Below are 19,845 nucleotides of genomic sequence, written 5' to 3'. Positions count from 1 at the left end.
AAAAAAGTGGGAGGAGGCAGGATAAAGAACATATATCCCAATACTGGATTGAAAGAACATTTCACAAGGTGACCTTGATCGTCCTGCCTTTGCCTATCTGAACTTCCCACATGCCAACCAAGAAGGATATTTGTCACACTGGAGGATGCCAGTGCTATAAAGAAGTTCTCTGTTCAAGCTATTCTATCCCATATCCATTAAGGAGAAGTGTCTGGAGATACATCCACAGATTTTAGAAGTTTCTGCAACATGGAGAGTGTCTCCCAGAGAAGACCTAATCCATCTATGAATATAAGGTGGTACTGGTAGCAAGTTAGGGCACCCAGGCCTTAGTGACAGGTCCACAGACTCTTCTACTAGGAGAGAACGGTTGTCCTGAGTGCCCGTCGGTCCTCCTGGGAGCTTTCCCTAAATGGATGGGGCCTAGGACAGAGCCTGGTTATCAATTTTGTGCCTTAGAAGGTCGTTTTAGACTCAAGTTCCAGTGTAACTGTATTTTATAACTGGGACATTTGTTCACAGAGCTTATTCATTTATCCGCCCTTTACCCACCAGTCCATCCATCCATCATCCATCATCCACCCATCTACCCACCCATCCATTCTTTCAGAATTTGTTGTGTGCTTATTGTCTGCAAGGCACTACAGTGGGTGCTGCAAAAAGAAAGTGTCATCTCTGCCCTCAAAAAGCTTATTTTCTAGGAGAAGGAGGCAAGGTATAAAGAAATAGGTGCAGGAAACTGTTTCAGGTGCTTTGTTAGAAGTCTGCACAGGGCCCAACTGTGCATAACAGAGAGAGCGGTCAGCTCTACTTGGGGGCTCAGGAATGGCTGCACAGAGGAGGTACAGGAGTCAGAGAGGGGATGGGTGTGTTGGGGGAGATAGAGATGTGGGTACAGACACAGAGGCTACAAATAGCCCAACACCTTCACGGAAAACAAAGAGTTTGGTGTGGTTAGAGCACGGGGTGTGAACTAGGGCAGCAGAGAGAGCTAAGTAAGGCAAGAGAAGTAGGCAGATGTTGGATTATTCACAAAGCCTGGACACGATGCCAAGGATTTTGGACTTCAACACACAGGTATTGTGGAGCCATTCTAGCATTATAAGCAGAAGAGTAACATGGCCAGATGTGCGCATTTGAAAAAGTACTGACTTCAGGGCAGGATAAGACCCAGAAGCAGGGTCCCAGTTAATTAGGCCTGTGAGCGATGGTGACACCTCAGACGAAGGCAGTGGCCTGGGTTGGGGAGGAGAGAGAAGGGGAGAGGAAGGGCACCGCCTCCCACTCAGTCTCTTAGGCCACCAGGATTACTTTCTTCCTCTTTCAGCCCAGTCACTTTAAAGTGGCCATTTTACTAATTTAACTCCATTTCTCAATTCCCGAGGAGCAGAGGGGAACTCCTGAGCCGGGTCGACCAGTGCAGGCCCTCCAGTTCTGCCCGCAGTTGGACTGCAGTGCCCGCACGAAGTCAGTGTTGCCCGTGGGTGTAGACTCTGGTCTAAAGGCCCATGTCCTCGATGGAGAGTCTGCTCACAGCACAGCTTCCGTTGGCCGTTTATCCTTCTCTGACTTCCTTGTCTGCTTGTGTCTAGAGAGGTCTCATTCTGTTTCTGGAGAGAGGCTGGATGTGCTCAGAAGTTGGAGTGCTCAGTCTTTGGATGGGTGACACTCTGGGGGCACAGAGCCCCCAGCCCAGGCCTAAGGCAGAGGGGCACACTTTTCTGGAGACGGTCAAGTACCCGTGCGTTGCCTGATGGCCTCGCCGTGCACAGCACTTTGTCGTAATGCAAGGAGGGGCCGTGCGTAGGGAGCTTGTGAGCTCACCTCCCAACTTCCCTTCGGTCTCCTTGGGCCGGTCCACAGTGGATAATAATCTCTGGCTAACTTGAAAACAAACATTGGGTGGGCTGGACAGAGAGGAAGGAAGAAGGGGGGAAAGGCAGACCGATCTGATTAAGGGGAAATTCCGCGTTTCTTGAAATCTTTACAATATCCAACTGGACTACTTCCAAGAATTCACAGACTGAGCTAATAAATCGCCCCAAAGAGGTCTCTAGGGAACCCGTTTGAAAAAATAGTCAAGAGGCATGGAGTGTTTTTAAATCAGTGAGTAGTTTTCAGTATTGGAACATGGCTGGATTCCTTTAAGAGACTTAAACTCCTGAAATATTATTTACATTCCCTGGGAACAGAGTTCATCCTTTTTCTCGGCCCTTTTTGGAACCGATACAGCTTCTGAATCAAGGAGGGCCCAGACTGACGATGAGGATCCGCTGTGTTTTCTGGGTGTGGGTGAGTCTGAGCCTGAGGTGTGGGCTTGGAAAGAGGAACCTGACTGCAGTGCCAAGACTGGCCTGCAGGTGGGGCTGAGCGCTACGATGCTTTTGGAGGAGAGATCCTAGTGGGAAGGGAATCCGCTCGCTTTGTCATGGATAACTGGAAGCCAGCCCACAGGACTCAACCCAATGGGGCGAATTCTTGATATCTGGCATTTTAAAAACCTGGGGTTTACAGCAGGAAGGCAGAGGTGCTCACCTAGGCTGCGGGCTGGCTCAGCGGGGCCGGGTGGCAGGAGGATGCCTGCATGGGGTCGTTAGGAAGGCCGCGCCACCGGTTTGCTCATTCACCTTGTGTTTATTGAGTGTTGTGAGGTCTGTCCTGGGTGGGGTGGAGGGCAAGGTCACTTAGGGAGTTTGCAGTTGAGAGGGAGAAGCGAAATTCCCCAAGTAAACGAATACACGAAAATACTTCCAACTTGTGATCATTGCTGCTGAGATGCTGCTGAGACAGGGAAGAGTGGCGACTATGTGGGCTGACTTCAGACAGGCTGGGCAGCAAGGAGCACCCTGAAGAGGGTATTGAAGACTGAGGAGCAGCCGGCCCTGCCACGAATAGGAGAAGAGGAAACAGAAGGAGACCAGGGGGCTGCAGAGTGGGGGAGGGGAGGGAGCCCAGGAAGAGTCGGGAGGAGAAGGTGGCAGTGAGAGTTTGCATTTTATTTATGGAAGCAGCTGATCAAGCTCTTCCCCTGTCAGTCACATGTTAATCTATCATGTTTCCAAGGAGAGGAAAGTTGGGCCACCGAGAGAAACTGAATCCCGTTGAATGATGCGGAAAGAAAGAGATGGAGAATTAATCTGGGGACCGGGGAAGTGTCTAAGTAATGCACACGGGTCCTGATTGACTGATGGAAGTTCTCGGCGCCTCAAGTGGCAGCAAACGGGGTGAAGAAAGAGACCACAGGGACTTCCCTGGTGGTCCAGTGGTAAAGAATCCGCCTTCCAATGCAGGCGACGCGAGTTCAAGCCCTGGTTGGGGAACTAAGACCCCATGTGCCACAGGGCAGCTAAGCCCACGCGCCACAATTACTGAGCCTGCGTCCCTCAACTAGAGAGCCCGCGTGCCGCAAACTACAGAGCCCACGCGCCCTGGAGCCTGCGCGCCACTAGAGAGAGAAAACCCGCACGCCACAACTAGAGAGAAGCCCTGGTGCCACAACTAGAGAGAAGCCTGTGTGCCACAACGAAGAGCCTGTGCCTCAAAGAAAGATCCCGCATGCCTCAACGAAGATCCTGCAACTAAGACCCGATGCAGCCAAAAAAAAAAAAAAAAAAGAAAGAAAATAAATAAATAAAATTAATTAATAACTAAAAAAAAAAGAATGATACTGCAGACCACCTACACCCACCTCTTTCATGGCAGGTCCTGGTTTCTGCTAAACAAGTATTTTAATCATTCAAAGAACTAGCCCCTTGGGCTTGGAGTCACCGCACAGACCTGGATTAGAATCCTGCTGTTGCTCTTGAAAGAGAGGTTTCTTTGAGCTTTACTCTTCTGCCTAGAAAATAAGGATATGGAGACTTACCTAGTAAGATTTCGGGGAGGATTGAATAAGATGTATTTAAAGCACCCAGTGCTGTACCTAGACTATGGTAGGTGCTCAATGAATGTCAGTTTCCTCCTTGCTGACTACATAACAGTGAAGACAGATAGGTAGAAAGATAGTGATGATGATATTAATCACTCTTTCATAAGATGCTCGTACTGGGGAAAGAGCAGGACCATCGATGTACTTTGAGGAGGGGGAAGTCCCGGGTAGGGAGTGAGTCCTGCATTTTAGTTCATATTCTCCCAGCTCCCTCCTCTGTAAAAGGAGGGTAGGGGTGGTCTACAGGCCACAGTTAGACTAGTTTAAAAACATTCTTGGGGGACTTCCCTGGTGGCGCAGTGGTTAAGAATCCGCCTGCCAATGCGCAGGGGACACGGGTTCGATCCCTGGTCTGGGAAGATCCCACATACCACGGAGCAGCTAAGCCTGTGCGCCACAACTGCTGAAGCCCGCGCACCTAGAGCCTGTGCTCTGCAACAAGAGAAGCCACCACAATGAGAAGCCCGTGCGCCACAACAAAGACCCAATGCAGCCCCAAATAAAAAAATAAATGAAAACATTCTTGGGCCTTATCTCTGGAGATTCTAATCAGAAGGTCTGAGCTGGGGTCCTGGATGATTCTGACACAGAGGCAAAATCACTCCAGGTGATTAAGACCCAGGAACACTGGAATAAGTGTCTCCAAGACCCTTTCGTAGTCCTGAGTCATCATCCATCACACCAGACAAGGACCAAGGGGACCAGAACCACTCTCCTCATTTGCCACCAGAGGGCGAGCGTGAGGCACGATGGCCAGAGCGAGATGCTGTCTGTCTCGGCTGTGACTGAAAGAGCCCAGGGAAAATCTGTAGTCCCACAGAGGGTGCTGTGCGAGACAGATAAGGCAGGGGGTCATTTGGGAGGATTGTGTGCCAACTGGAGATAAGAGGAGAAAGCCAACGTCTACTAGATTCTGTGAAGTGTACGCTTTCTTCTGTGCCTTGATGTCGGACAAGATTTGGACGATGAAACTTGCTACTTCGTGCAGTAAGGACTTCATCAGGACGCTTCAGAGCCCCAACTTCCAGTTCCAGCAAAATCAGCATCTGGGGCTTCCCTGGTGGCGCAGTGGTTGAGAGTCCGCCTGCCGATGCAGGGTACACGGGTTCGTGTCCCGGTCCGGGAGGATCCCACATGCCGCAGAGTGGCAAAAAAAAAAATCAGCATCTAGCTCAGAGGGCCAGTCACTCCCAACCCTCATCTGCCCCCACTCTGTCCCCCCCCGCCCCGGTAAAGGATGCACCCGCTGGAAAAGGCAGTGGGCAGGCTTGGATCTATTGGTCCTTGGCTGTCCTTCTGCAGACTCTGCCCCTTCAGAGTTACATGCACAAAACAAAGGACCGTCATGGCCTGATTCCAGCTGCGGAGAAGCAGGCATCACTTCCCGTTTGGTGTCCTAGTCGATGCCCTTAGTTTTTGGCAAAGCAGAATTCCAGTCCTTTCTCTTTACCACCTCATTAATTTTACGTTCTGCAGCAGGCTGCATTTGAGGCCACAGCCCTTGGCGTCTGTACTGCAGCAAAGTGGGAACTTGAAATCTTCTCTTCTTTGCCAGCAATTTATATTTGGACTTTCCCTGCTCGGTGACATCCTCTAGGTTCCACTTCCACAGAGGCCCAGGGGGCCACAGAAGCAGAAATGGTTACCCTTGCTCCCCAAAGGGGGAAGAAGAAACCAAGGGCAGTGGCAGGGCTGGTCTGGGACTGCCCCAGTCACCCGGAGTGCCTGAGTGACAGTACCTCACCTCCCGCCCGCAGTTCCTGGCAGGTTGTAGCATGGGAACACCTCAAAAATCCTGACTGGACGTCATCACTCCATGCACCCCATCCTTCTTGAGCCCCTACGCTGTTGGGCCCCATATTAGCGTAAGAGATGAGTAAGACTTTTGAGAGTTCCTAGACTCCACGAACTCAAACTTTACATGGAAGGAAAACCGTGCTCACCTGGTTATAGGTGAGGGTAGTAGTGTGTTGATGGAGTAATACGATAAATGGCATAATATGGGCACATGCAAGGAATAATGGGAGGGTGGAGAAAAGAACGATTGAAGAAACTGATGCTGAGAAAAAAATGACTAGAGACGCCTTGTCTGATGCTGGAGTTCTTTTAGGATTCGATGCTCTCGCCCCGTGCATTCTCAGTCTTGGTGGTACGTGGCAGTTTTGTTTAGCGGAGGCGTAGCTTAAGATTCAGGTAGCTACACCTATGCGAGGAATAATAAGCTGCATTCTAACGAGGTCCTCATGCAGTTTCAGAGGACAGGAGTGGGCTGGCCAGGAAGGAAGCCCCAGCAAGGTGGCAGGGCTAAAAGAAAGGCCTGAGCTGGGGATGTTGCTGACAACCAAACTCACCTCCGTAGGGATGTGAGTCTTTTTTCTTGTAATAGCAATTACAGCATTTGTTTATGTACCAAATGTTGAGGGTCCCGCCACAGATCAGGCAGTGTGCTGGTCACTGGAAAAAGAGGAATACAAGGCTCTTAGCTTCTGGGAGACATGCTCTGATAGAAGAAATGGACAAGTAATTACGATGCAACAGGATGTGTGTTACAGCAGAGGTGAATACAGGAGGCTGTGCTCAATGCTTTGGGGGGGTGGATGGGTGCAGATGCACCCGGTGAGGAGGTGACATTTAAGCTCACACTTATTTATTTATTGTTTTGGCCGCGCCGTGCTGCCTGTGGGATCTTAGTTCCCCGACCAGTAATTGAACCCACGCCTCCTACAACGGAAGTACAGAGTCTTAAGCACCGGACCAACCGGAAGACCCTCAGCTCTCGCTTAGAGGAAGTGTTGAGGGAGCCGGAAAAGGGAGCAGCATCCGCGGGCCTGGATTTGAGAAGGCACGCGGCCCGGAGGGCACTGCGTGTGTGTCTGCATGCACCCCCCTGAGCCTGGGTGTGGGGTCGTGGGTGCTGAGAGGTGGGAGATGAGGCTCCAGAGAAACTGTGGTCGGTCAGGTGCAGCCCTCGAGTAGAACTCACTCCTGCTGCTCATGGATCACGAGGCAAGTTCTCCCTTCCTCCAGATCACCAGGATGCCCGGGATAGAACCATTTCATTAACCCACTGTTCATCACTTCTTGCTCTTTCTGGATGCTGGGGGAGGAGTATGGGAAGTGGGGAGGCAGGGGCTCTGGGAAGGGGTCATGAATGTGGACTAGGCCAGCTTATAATGCTTTAATTTTTTTTTTTTTGCGGTACGCGGGCCTCTCACTGTTGTGGCCTCTCCCGTTGCGGAGAACAGGCTCCGGACGAGCAGGCTCAGCGGCCATGGCTCACGGGCCCAGCCGCTCCGCGGCATGTGGGATCTTCCCGGACCGGGGCACGAACCCATGTACCCTGCGTCGGCAGGCGGACTCTCAACCACTGCGCCACCAGGGAAGCCCATAATGCTTTAACTTTTTAAAAATTCAGAAAAATCAGTGCCTGAGAATCGGTTCATATATATGGTTCAGGGACAATGATTTTTAACTTTACAGGCAATTGTCATTGAGTGTTTGCCTAAAGACAGTGTAAAAATACTGTATATTAACAAGTCAATCAATGCAGAGTGGGTGGAAAAGTCTCCCCCACGTCCTTTGCTTTTCTGCATTGCATTGAGTGGGAAGTATGCTAAAAAATGCAGATTGCTGACAGTTCATTTCCTTGGTCAGTTAAAACTATTTGGAATTTTCTATGTGCCAAATACTCTTAGGCTCTACTCAGAACAGACAAATCAATTTACACCTTACATCTTTAGATATTTATGAGTGGTAATGTCAGTTATCATGGACTAGGAACCTCATATGAATGGGTATAGAAACAAGGCTGATACAAATAAGATGGACATAAAAGCTCCTGGGAGCAAAATATTCAAGGGCAAACTGATAACTAACAAGGTATAGTTAAAGCTGTTATGATCAAGCAGTTCAGGAGCAGGAAGACAGAACAAGAATATAAACAAATAATGTAATTAGAGGTTATTTTGTTTTACATTCATTTGACTCATTATTTGTTTGCCAGGTAGTATTTTCCTTATGATTTAATAGGACACTCGTCCCCCTGCTGCCCTCTCCCCCGCCACTGCTAATTGGAACCTACAGTGGGTTTTCTTGGGTAGAGGGTGCATTCTATGCTTTCTCAGACTTGTTGTGACTATGATCCTTTTAGGGTGACACCAATACTTGCTGACTTCAACTCACTTGGCTCTTAGCACATCACGTAGTTGGAGGGGGAAGTGCTCCCTTTTTATTTTTAAGATGCACAGCTAATTGGAACTGGAATGAAATAACCAGCCGGGAAGCTTGCTGCATGCCTCACAGCCCCTTTCTGGGACTTCAGAATTTACAGGAATAGGAATGAAAGGGTGCATTTTACACTTTCTGGACAAATAACCATCCAAAGTAGCCAGATGCAGAAAGACTTTGAAACATGGGCCCATAGTAGCCTCAGGATTATTTTGCATTTATCTGGCTAAACTTTGCTGATCAGGTGTGAGCCAATTAGATTCTTTGTTTTTCTTTTTCATGGTTGCCTGAAGGCCTAGATTATGTAGGGATTCTATCTATTGTTTGATCTCAAGCAGAGAAGCCCAAAGCTGTGGGCCAGCCCAGATGTTTGTCATTGTACCTGTCTGGGCAGCTTTCCAAAGAGATGACCTTTGGTAGATTGCTCGGGATCAACTGGTCCAGCTTTTTCCTTCTACAGGGATTCTGAAGTAAGAGCATCAGAGCAGGACTTGGACAGAGACAACGGGTCCCAGCCTGCTCAGTTGCTAGCCCAAGAAGAGAGGCCTTAAAAGCTGCTGTAAGTGTGATAGAATCTGTGGCTGGGGAGTCAAGTCTCCCCGTGTTTTAAACTCAGATTCTGGGAGGTTCTCTCCATGACTCAGGATCCCTTGCTTTTTAGGATATAAGCTCGCCTTTTTTTCATTCCTCCTGCTTCTCCAGTTTATCTCCCGGCTTCCGGCCTCATGTGAAGTATGGGCCCGCCTATAGCAATGCAAATCCTTTGGGCTCCTAGGGCGCTGCAATCCCAACAGTTTCTCCTCAACAAAACTGCAGGCAGCAGCGAAATGCACTCTCTCCACCATACCCCGAAATGGGTGTACGTGAGCGTGACTGTTAAAGAGGAGACCCGGGCCCTAGATTGGGCCTTTTTCGGTCTCAACAGGCGGCTGCTGCTTCCCCCGCTGCCCCTAAGTTCCTTGCGACCCCAAGGCACAAAAGGACGTTTCAGGGAGGGGTTTCCATCCCCAGCAGCGGGCTACAGTCTTCCCCGGCTGCCTTCCTTCCCTACTCAGAGCAGTGAGGGCTTCGGACTTTCCCTTCCAGCTAGCTGCCAGGCCACTGATGCCCGAAGCCCGGCCTCCGGCTCCACTTCCTGTTTGCTGCCTCACCTCGGGCCCGCGCTCCTCCACCCCGGGGGAGCCCAGCCCGGCGCCGGCCGCCCGCAGGCCCGCGGCCAGCGGCCCCTCTCCGGGGCTGGGCGTGGCCGGCGCGGCCGGCGCGGCGCCGCGCGGAGACTCCCCGCCCCGCTCCCCTTCCCTCCGCTCGCAGCCATCTGAATTCCCCCTTCGACTCCTGGGCGGAGGCCGAGCGAGCCTTCGCGAAAGGCGACGGCGGCGGGAGGAGTACTTGGGCGCCCCTCCCGGGCGGCGCGGCGCCGGCCGGCCGTGCAGTCGCGCGCTCGCCGCCAGCAAAGCTATTGGCTCGGCGCAGTCACCCCACGCGGGCTGCAGCGGCGGCCTCCGCGGATTGGCGCGCGGGCGAGCATCCACCGGGGCGCGCGCGAGCGGGTGCGTGCTGCCTAGGCCGCACCGAAGCCCGCCGCCCGGGCCGCACCGAAGCCCACCGTCGCGGGGCGCGGTTCTCCCTGCCCGTAATGACCACCCCTCCGCTGTCCCTGCGATGCTGATGCTGCATTTGGGGCCGCTGCCAGCCCGGGTGGCCGATGCACCAGTGCAAAGAAAGGGCGCGAAAGGCGCGCTCCCCGCTCGGGCGCACGCACCGACCGCCGCCCTCGGCCGCACACTGCAGCAATTCGCGCTCTCGCGCCGCACCCCTCCCCGCCTGCGCTCATTTGCATATCCCACGATTGTGGCCAATCAGGACTCGTCTATCTCGAAGCGGACGGGTTTGGCCTGAGAGGAAAGGGAGTGGCTGGCGGCGCATGCGCCGCGGTGGCCGACTTGAACCGAGGCTTTTATTGCTGTAGTTTATTTCCACCCCCTTCCCTACTGCTCTGTCTCTCTCTCTTTCTGTCTCTCTGTCTCTCTCTCCCTCTCTCTCTTTCTTTTTTTCCACCCTAGCTGAGGCAGTGTTGGAGGAGAGGAAGAAAGGGAGACAGAGGATTGCATTTATCCCTTAACATTCCTGAAAATTTCTATCAGCAAGACCAGCTAAGCGGCTGCACATTTTTCAATCCTGCAAAAAATACCAAGTCTCTTTCCGGGCAATTTTTGTTTTAAAGCTGCCCTCTTGAAATTAATTTTTTCCCAGGAGAGAGATGTCTTATCAGGGGAAGAAAAATATTCCACGCATCACGGTGAGTTTGGTACTTGTGAAATCTGCGATCGGCCAGCAACCTTTTGTGGCACAGAACATATAAGAAATTTTTTTTAAAGGAGGGGGAGGAAAAGAGACCCAACTTTTTTTTTTTTTCCTTTTTTCCCCTTGTTGCTAAAGAAGGCGATCGTGATGGGAGACGCAATCCTATAGAATTGTAAGCCATATAGTTTCTAAGGCATTAAAATAGGAGCGTGAGTGCATTAAGGTCGTTTTAGGTAGCGCGCCAGATCCGCTGTATCCTTTTATTGTCAGAGCGAGATGCTGTAGTGCTGGCCTGCGGGGTGTAAGCAAATGGATGCCAGATTGAATATGCATGGTTGAAGCTCGGATATTGTTCTCCCGGCTGCGTGCTGCGATGCTGGACTCCAGGAGCTGGACTCCAGGAGCTGGATGGGGAGATGGGGAAATGGATTCTTCCTGTATCTCCCGCCACCCACCATAAAGGGCTTTCTGGAGCCTTCCTCCGGTTCCTCAGAAAAAGGAGCGGGTTTTAGCTCGGAGGCGTAATGACAGCAGAGGGATGCTGAAAAGGGCTGGGTGTACCGGGATCCTGTGGAAACGGGAAGGAAAAACAGGGACGCGGTGATGAGCAGAGGAGGGGGGGAGGTAGGCGTGGGCTTTTTGTTGACCGGGTCCGGTTTTTGGTGGCCTTCTCGGCTTCCTCGTCCAGTGGTTTGGGGCTGGGACCCTGGCGGCTCTGGGCTCGCTTTCTTGTGTCTTTCTGCCCCTTCTGCAGCCGGGGAGGCGTCAGTGTTGGCGCATACAAAGCGGGCTGGGAGGGTGGGCGTTGGGGAAAGCGGGCTGGGAGGGTGGGCGATGGGGACAGCGCCGAGCCGGGGCTCTGGGAGGTAATGGCGCTGCGCGACGCGCGGAGCAGATGGCCCGGCCTCGGCCAGACAATGATCGCAGAGGCCGGAGATGCCGGCGCAGCTCTGGGGCCTGGGGTTGTTAGTTTGTAAATCACGAGAAGCTCCAAGCGATGACTTTGCGATGCTTCGGCGATGAACACGGGTTCTTGTTCCCGCTGCTCCCCCGCCCCCATCTTCTCCCCATCTTTTCCCGGAAAAGTCTCGCCAGTCCTAGTTCTCTACATCCCCGAATGAAATCCCGGGGAGGGAGGAACGCGAGGGAAATTCATTGTTATGTAATGATGTGCAATTGCAATGGGCCAGCTGATTGCTGGGTAGAACCCACGGCTGAAGCGGTGACCGAAAGAATTTTTGAAAAGTCCAGATGTGTTTAGGGCTGGGTTTGAGGGAGTGCTTTCGCTCTGGTTTCCTCCTTAGCCACGGGTACCCCGACTTCCACTGGATGTACAAGGGCACACCCATCCGCAGGAGAGAGATGTGGGAGCACATGCACAGGGGAAGGGGCGTGTGCTCGGGAGGGTTTATAGGATGAGCTCTTCTATAGCGGGGGGTGGGTACTAGCTTTTTCTTGAGGGCCAAGGACCCGAGATCCCAAAGGGCAGAGCGCCGGGAGACCCAGCGTTATGTGTTCCTTGCACTGCAGGAAGGAATCTGGGGAGTGGGGTGGAGAGCAGATTTGCTGCGAGCCTCAAGTACTCTGCTGTCTTCGTGAATGAAAAAGGCAGTTTCGTTTTGACAGTGTGGGGAGAAAATAATTCAAAAAGCAAACAATCAACAAGACTGATTTTTAGAAGAGCGCCCCCTCTGCCCTTTAACAAAATCTGGTGGCATTATCGTAGGACCTATAGCATGGTTTCCTTTCCTCCGTCAGCACGGCCAGCCTGTTATGTAAGATGCCACTCGAGTGAGCGGGGCTGTGATGTTTCATTTTTTTTCTCAACAAGATGTTGGCTCGGGGATTCGCATGATGGCTGGAACAGGTACTGCAGTGACTAAGGGGAACAGGTGGTGAAGGGCAGGGCTTCTCTTTGCCTCCCAGGCGATGTTTATCCCATCAGGGCTGGATTCTGCGGAAGAGGGGGAGATCATTGTAGACAGATAAGTGCACTGGATCAGGTGACCTTGGGCCAGTGGCTTAACGTCTCTGAGCCTCAGTTTCTTTATGTGTCCTTGGGACAAGAATCTAGCTCCCATCACCTCACAGATTTGATTTGAGGCTTGGGTGACATGGTTTACAGGACAGGATTTTGTAAAGATCTTAACCTTTGCCTCATATAAATGCAGGAATCGTTGCTGACTATTTATTCCCATTTGACTTTCCAAACCCTACAGCAGGATGAAGGTCCCTACAGTGCAACAATTAAAATAATCTTAGTGTTTCTTATGATGTTAGAAAAACAATAAATACTTTCTAAACCCAGGGGTGTGTGCATTTCTGTGTAGAAGTATCTTTTTTTCTAGGTCTCTAGTAGCATATATATTTTTAAAAAGTTGCTGTAATTTCTTCTTGGTAGGTGCTAAATATAAAGCACTTGCTGAGAATATTATTCTTAACTGAATTTTCAGTTAACCATTGTCAAAATGAACGCCATTCTTTGAAGTGGCATAGCATTCCATCAACAGCATTTGGGATAGAGATGAATCATAATGTAACATTTCTGTTACATTCTTGGCTCTTATATGCTGCTTGTCATATATTTTTTGTACCAATTAAAGTATCAGTATTGTGTACAGTCAATAATAGTGTTAGATTTTAGAACTTGCCATCTCACCTACTTTATTCTAAAACTTTACCTTTTCTTAACAGCTTAATAGTTAAAATGGTGCATGTTCGAAGTGGTTTTTCCCCCTCTTTGCTACAATTGTTGTGATTTACCTCGAAGATAAATGCAAATATAAAGAACATACTGAATTGAAACCTTGCTATGGATGAACCAAGTGTGTTTGTGTATAGTATCCCATGACGACAGACTTTTGGTTAAATTTTCCCGACACAAATCTCAACAAGAATCGACTTCCGCTACATGTGGGTGTATTATTTTTTTCAAATGAAGTTTAGCCTAAGGCCATTTAAAGTGATTGCCTTCTTTATCTGAAATCTTTTTGCTGATCTTTAAAGGAAGATTGTTAGGCTGTTTTTTTCATTCTTTTTCTTTTGTGCTTGTAGGTCTAATGGAAATAGATGGTTGTTGTCTCTGTTGTGTTTTTTTTTCTTTTTCTTTTTTTTCTCCAGGATAAGCTTTGAGCTTTGCCAGTATGTTCTGACTCATCAAGTGATGAGTAGATTGCCAAATACAGATTCACCTTTGTCACTGAGTCTTTCCAAAATTGGCTCATTTTGAGCATCACTTTTGAGCAGTGAAAATGTGGTCTTAGCTCATTTATCTTACTACCAACTGTTTCTCATGGATCAGTTACGAATTGTGACCTTACTACTTCTTTGTTTCAGAGTGATCGTCTTCTGATCAAAGGAGGTAAAATCGTTAATGACGACCAGTCATTCTATGCAGACATATACATGGAAGATGGGTTGATCAAGTAAGTGTAACTCAATATTGCCACAAATTTGGGTACCTTGCAGTGTTCCTAAGCATTAGCTACAATTCACACCCGTAGCATCAAGCTGTAGTGATTTAGAGACTAACTCAGTATCTGTTTAAGCCTAGTTTGATTGGTGGTAATTAGTGAGTTTGAAAACTCAGATTTAGGGAATTCAAAACCACAATTAAATGCACACCCATTTCCTTACGTGTTATGTAATTGACTATTTTTAACCGAGGTGACACATCTTCTTGTTGCCACATACTCAGGTTATGATCCATTGACTATATTAAAGGTTTTACTAGAGTGTACTTGTGTGGGGTGGATAGGACAATCAAAGGACACAAACGTGAAGTACAGCCTCTTCTATCATGATAGCACATCTGCCTTCTTAATCAAGAATCCAAGTTGTTGGGGGCAATGGACACCAAATTAATTACTACGTCACAGAGACAAATTACTGCCTCATTCCAAGGGAATTTTAGGTTTCATGTTTTAAGTGGCAACTAACACAAATGGGACTGCCCTTGTGTTTATTGTGTATTGTGTTTCAAAGGAGAAAACAACAAAGCAGTTACTGAATTAGGGTATTTTTGGGTCCTAGAGGGTTAAGTGAGCTGAGAATGTCTCAATATCCTCGTGCCCTTCCGACTGGGACACCTCAGAGGGCTCTGAAGAAATAGCACATCTGTTTAAAGACAAACACTGCTGCAAATGACATCCTTTAAATAAGCAGCATTTATCAAGGGCAAGCAGCAAACCAGTCCAGAGGAGTGGAAAATTGTAGTGGACGTGTCTGTTGCCTGGAAACTCACACCCTGATTTACGATCCTAAAAGAGGTTTTAACATTTCCACATTTAATGTTTTCTCCATATGTGTTTGCTTGTGACAGTCTCAGCTCCAGGCTCTGAAATACCATGACTTTCATGTTCCATTTTCCCCCAAGTGGAAAGCAGCATGATCTGGTCTGTAAGACTCTGGCCTAGAAGTGAACAAGCCTGTGTGATATTTTTAGTCATCACTAATTTGTTTTAGAACTTTACCAACTCCCCCTTGATTACTTTTTCCTTTTCCAAAAACTAGCATAAAGAGGTAGCAGAGATATTTTTTAAAAATTGGAAATGAATCCTTGTTACCCAACTTAATGAATATTAATTTTGCCGCCTTTGTTATCTGAGTTGCTGATCACATGCTTCCAAATTTTTAAATAGTTGCATTCATAGTGTTTACTTATTATTATTATCTTTGCTTTGTTTTGTTCTATTCCCTACCCTTCTACTCCTCATTTCTCTTAGTTGGAAAGGATATGGTGAAAATAAATGTTTGTAAAGTGCAACCAGGTCTGGAGAAAATTGTTATAGGATAATTAACTGAGTGTGTTGTAAGGAAAGTATAGTGATATTTTATGTAAATATCTCAGGGCTTTGTTATCATTTGATCATATGGGTTTTCTGGTAACTAAGCCTCTTTGATTGGCCTCTGATGCCTTATTTAGATTTTGTTTTCTAGTATGCTCTGCATTGCCTCTTGAGGGTAGGGAGTGAGGGGTGCACAGATTATGAATGATAACAATAATCTGAAGAGTCTTTAGAACATAGGGAAGGGTTGTTTATGGCGTGGTGAAAATGTCTGTCAGATCCCGTTTGATTTAGGACATTTCTTTACAATCATTGTCACCTACCCTGTTTATTTAGGCAAATAGGAGAAAACCTGATTGTGCCAGGAGGGGTGAAGACCATTGAAGCCCATTCCAGAATGGTGATCCCTGGAGGTATCGATGTCCATACCCGCTTCCAGATGCCCGATCAGGGGATGACCTCTGCTGATGACTTCTTTCAAGGCACCAAGGCAGCCCTGGCTGGGGGAACCACCATGATCAGTAAGACAGCTTACAAAGAATAATCTTAGGGCTTGGGAACCATTATCGTTTGAAAATGAGTCTGTGTTGTTTGAGTCTTTCCTTCTAAAGGTTGCGGAACTAAGCAGTGGACGGATCTACCACGTAAGGGGGTGAGGGTGGGCCAGCCTTAGTCTCATTTTCTGTCCAGCCCCGAGGTTCTCCAGTTGAACTTGAGAATACGCTTCTAGAGAATTTTTGTAGGATAAAAGAGTGGCTTCTTGCTTTCTCTGCTTGAGAACTTCTGTCTTCCTTAACCTGAAAAATGTGATTGGATTGTGGTCACTTTGAAAACACAACATTTGGAGTAATCTTCAAAGCTATGAGTTTTGAACCTTTGCTCCTAACTATTTGATTTTGACTTTTAAAGAATTCCTGAGTGTGTATCTTCTTGGAATGAGGCCGGGGTACAGCAAATGAACTGTTGAACCAGGAACGTCAGTTCCACTGATAGGAAAATCAAGTGGAGGGATTACTTCCTGGCCTGGGTCTGACATAAATGGAATTGGGCGGTCCTGCTTGCAGAAGCGCCCACAGATATCAGTTGTTTAGACATGAGAATTGCTGCTGTGAACAGCTGGGTGCCCTGTAAACATCACTCAGTTGGATTTATGCTTTTCATTCAGCTAAATCTAAAGTATATTTCCTAACAGACGTGAAGGGTTTGTTTGTGAATGGTAGGTTTCCAGCTTGCCTGTTGATTGTCCCTTTGGCAGATATCATTTTGAGTTTGAGGAGGTAGGCAAGTTGCACAGTGGCCCACCAGACACACTTTTTTTTTTTAATTCTTATTTTTTTATTGAAGTGTAGTCGATTTACAATGTTGTGTTAGTTTCAGGTGTACAGCAAAGTGATTCAGTTATATATCTCTATGTAGCTATTCTTTTTCATATCCTTTTCCATTATGGTTTATTACAGGATATCGAATATAGTTACCTGTACTCTACAGTAGGACCTTGTTGTTTATCTATTTTATATATAGTAGTGTGTATCTGTTAATCCCAAACTGCTCGTTTATCCCTTCTCCCCTTTCCCCTTTGGTAACCATAAGTTTGTTTCTATGTCTGTGGGTCTGTTTCTGTTTTGCAAATAAGTTTATCTGTATCATTTTATTCTTTTTGGTTCCACATATAAGTAACGTCATATGATATTTATCTTTCTCTGTCCGACTTCACTTAGCACGATAATCTCCAGGTCCATCCATGTTGCTGCCATTGGCACTATTTCATTTTTGTTTTAAAGATTTTATCCAGGAGTGAAAGGCAATATACAGTCTGTCTTAAAAGCTTATAGTTCAGTTCAGAAGAGGGTCCAAGTGGAAAGAACTTAGCTCTTTCTGCTTTAGAAAAAAACCTATCTTGCTGGTTACTTTTCAGAATGATGCTCTCTTTACGTGTAACTTTATTTCTAAACTTCCTCTTATCTGCCCTACCACCCAGAAGAACGCTGCTATCCCATTCTAGTTCGAGCTCTTCGACTTTTTTAAATCACACACTCACCTCCTTGTGTCCTTTCTGGTCTTCGGGGTGTCATCACTGACCAGAAAGAGCATCCAAGTTTAAGCCTTCCTGTTGCTGCCTCTTTCTTGCCACACGTATTACCGTCTAACCTAGAGGGTGCTGCTCTTGGTGGTGGCGGTGTTGGCATCTGCACACCCCTTGGGACTCTGGCCTAATGTTGACGCCTGCTGTTTTGTCAGTGGCATCTGTCAGGACTCACTGCCACCAGTGGGCATTTCCACCCCTCCTACAGGGTCAGCCGTGGAGCCACACTGGAGCTTGGAGAAGCACAGATGGCCTGGGTGTCAGCCTAGAAGACCAAGCCAAGGTTATTATCTGCCTCAGTTTGGAGTCCCTGTGGGGGCCCTGGAAGCCTGTGCCTTGGTCGCAGAGCGTTAATAGGTCACAAATAATATTTCCTAAGGGAGCGATCAGTGACATGTATCATTGGGCTGAGGGGCAGCCCTCCGAGGTGGAAATACCCCCAATCAGGGCACTAACTTGCTGTGTGACCTTGGACGAGTCACCTCGCTTTTTTGGGCTGCTCATCTGCACAGTGAAGGATTTGCACTAGATGACCCTGGATGCCCTTTCCAGCGCCCACGTTTGGCGATTCACAGAGCTCAGAGACAGAGTTTGCCTCTAATCAGATGCACTTCGCGCCACGATGCATCAAAGCCCTGCTTTCTCTCCGACTTACTTGAAAGACCCCATCCTGCATTCTCGAATGTGCGTTTTCACTCCTCAACACTTGTCCGGTTCTTTGGCCCCTCTCCTGCTTCTTGTCCCTTTCTGCCTTCCCTCCCACCACCACCGTCACACGTGGGCGCATCCCTTCCTGCTGACACCCTGACCTTCCCGTTGGCCTTCTTTCTCAGCGGTTGTGGGCATCTTTCCCTTCCTGCCAGGTGGGTTCCTTGTGTGCAGGGACCAGGGATGTCTCCACAAGTCCTGCACCTGTACCGAGGGCCCAGAATAGGCAGCGGATGACCTTATGGCAGCTCGGAACGAAGGAGGAGGGAGAAATCAGACTGCCTGCCCCTCTCACTTGAGCAGAATGCAAGCGTATTTTAATGCAGGGGTGGTGATGCAGTCAAAGAGGAGGGCGATTTAAGGAGATCTCAAAGGACGAAAGTAATCAGAGGTAGTGGCGATGTGGTCACAGTGGTCACACCCCAAACTCCACTGCTTGTGTATCCTGAGAAAAGTATCTACTCCTGCAAATGCCCACCTGTGGTTACTGACCTCTATAGAATTCCCACTGCCTGCCCTTCCCTCGGGAGATAACGTGGCAATAATACAGATGAGGAAATCAGGCTTCTTTTTCCTGCTTATATGCGTTCTGCATTGCTTTAACTGAGTCCGCGGCTGGAGCCCGCTTCATAGTGGGAGCCTTGCAAAGAGGCATAGCTAGCTTAGTGGGTCAGGACCTGCGACCTGCTCCTTCGGTGAGATTGTAGCTTCTTTAATGAGTATTGAGGCCAGAACTAAGTACTTCGGGCACGTTGAAGGGATTCAAGTGAAAACTTACAGAAACAAAAGCCCCTGAAGGAAATTGGCACCATACCACCTGCAGCCCCTCCCTCCCAGCTTTCTGAGTTGCTCCAAGCCGTGTCACTTGATGTGTCTTCACCTGCCGCTTGCTGTGTGTTTCCCAGGTCTCGGGACCTGGAGGCTCCATTTCGGTCTGAAATGGCACAGCCTGTGGTGGAAAATGCAGCTGAATATTCCCAGTTTGGAAACGGAGGTGACACGTCAGCAGCAGAAAATAATATTATTGCCATCAAACAGAGCCTCCCATTGAGAAACGTACAACGATATCTTTGTAAGGGGCCGTCCGTGTGGGGCAGAGGGAATGTCCTTTGCCCTTCCCATCCAGTGATGCGTGGGCAGAGGCTCTAGACATGCTCCCTGTAGGTGGCATTCAGACCAGCTGAGGGGTCACGGAAGCGGCAGGGGTGCTGCTTGGAGAAAGCGCTGCTGGCGTCCCCGGGGACTTTATGATCATCAGAGTTGTTGAGACCCCAGCGTCTCCAGGAAGCAGGCGGGAACAGTTAGTTCCATTTTATAGAGGGGAAGCCAGAGGGCGGGGCACTCACCCTGCGCATTAGCGCAGGCGGCAGTTATGGAGCGCACACCTGCGACTGTGACTCCACCACCTGCCAGCAGTGTGACCTTTGCTTTAAGCCTCGGTCGCCTCACCTGCAAAACGGGAAAAGTTGTTACAGAGATCGACAGTGGAGGCATCAGAATAGTACCTGGCCCACAGTTATCACTCAGCCGTGGTGGTTATTATCGTTCCATCTCACATCAGCTACCAGCAACCGCCCGTCTCCATAGAGGCCCCCTCTGGATCTCAACTCTCTCAACAGAGGCAGAGAAAAGAGGCTCCAGCTGTAGGGTCTGACCCGAACATTTGGGAGCAGGGGTCCTCCAAGCATGGTCAGCAGACTGGGTACCCTGGTGTTACTTGGGGTAACACCTCCTAAAACATTCAGCTTCCTGGGCCCACCCAACCCCTTGAAGTGAGAGTCTGCTGATGGGACCTGTGAATCTGTACT

At 48.9% G+C, this 19,845-nt stretch overlaps 1 protein-coding gene across 3 annotated transcripts in view; it reads left to right on the top strand.

Annotated features, from left to right (window-relative positions):
- The window catches only part of DPYSL2 (dihydropyrimidinase like 2), a 115,974-nt gene that overhangs the window by 30,694 nt on the left and 65,435 nt on the right, over positions 1-19,845 (top strand). Inside the window, exons 1-3 of one of the 3 annotated variants that reach the window (XM_022595019.2) lie at positions 10,152-10,454; positions 13,796-13,884; positions 15,583-15,767. In XM_022595019.2, the coding sequence (XP_022450727.1) occupies positions 10,416-10,454; positions 13,796-13,884; positions 15,583-15,767 (313 nt within the window). In that variant the 5' untranslated portion in view covers positions 10,152-10,415. Of the gene's footprint in view, positions 1-10,151; positions 10,455-13,003; positions 13,373-13,795; positions 13,885-15,582; positions 15,768-19,845 lie in introns of those variants that run through there. The other 2 variants (XM_089912783.1, XM_022595018.3) reach the window with 2 other exon arrangements.

Source organism: Delphinapterus leucas, chromosome 6 (genome assembly GCF_059928025.1).
Source record: "Delphinapterus leucas isolate spDelLeu-1000000601 "Yukka" chromosome 6, BTC_Dleu_Yukka2, whole genome shotgun sequence".
Taxonomy (NCBI): Eukaryota; Metazoa; Chordata; class Mammalia; order Artiodactyla; family Monodontidae; genus Delphinapterus; species Delphinapterus leucas.
This window is presented reverse-complemented; position numbering and strand designations above follow the sequence as displayed.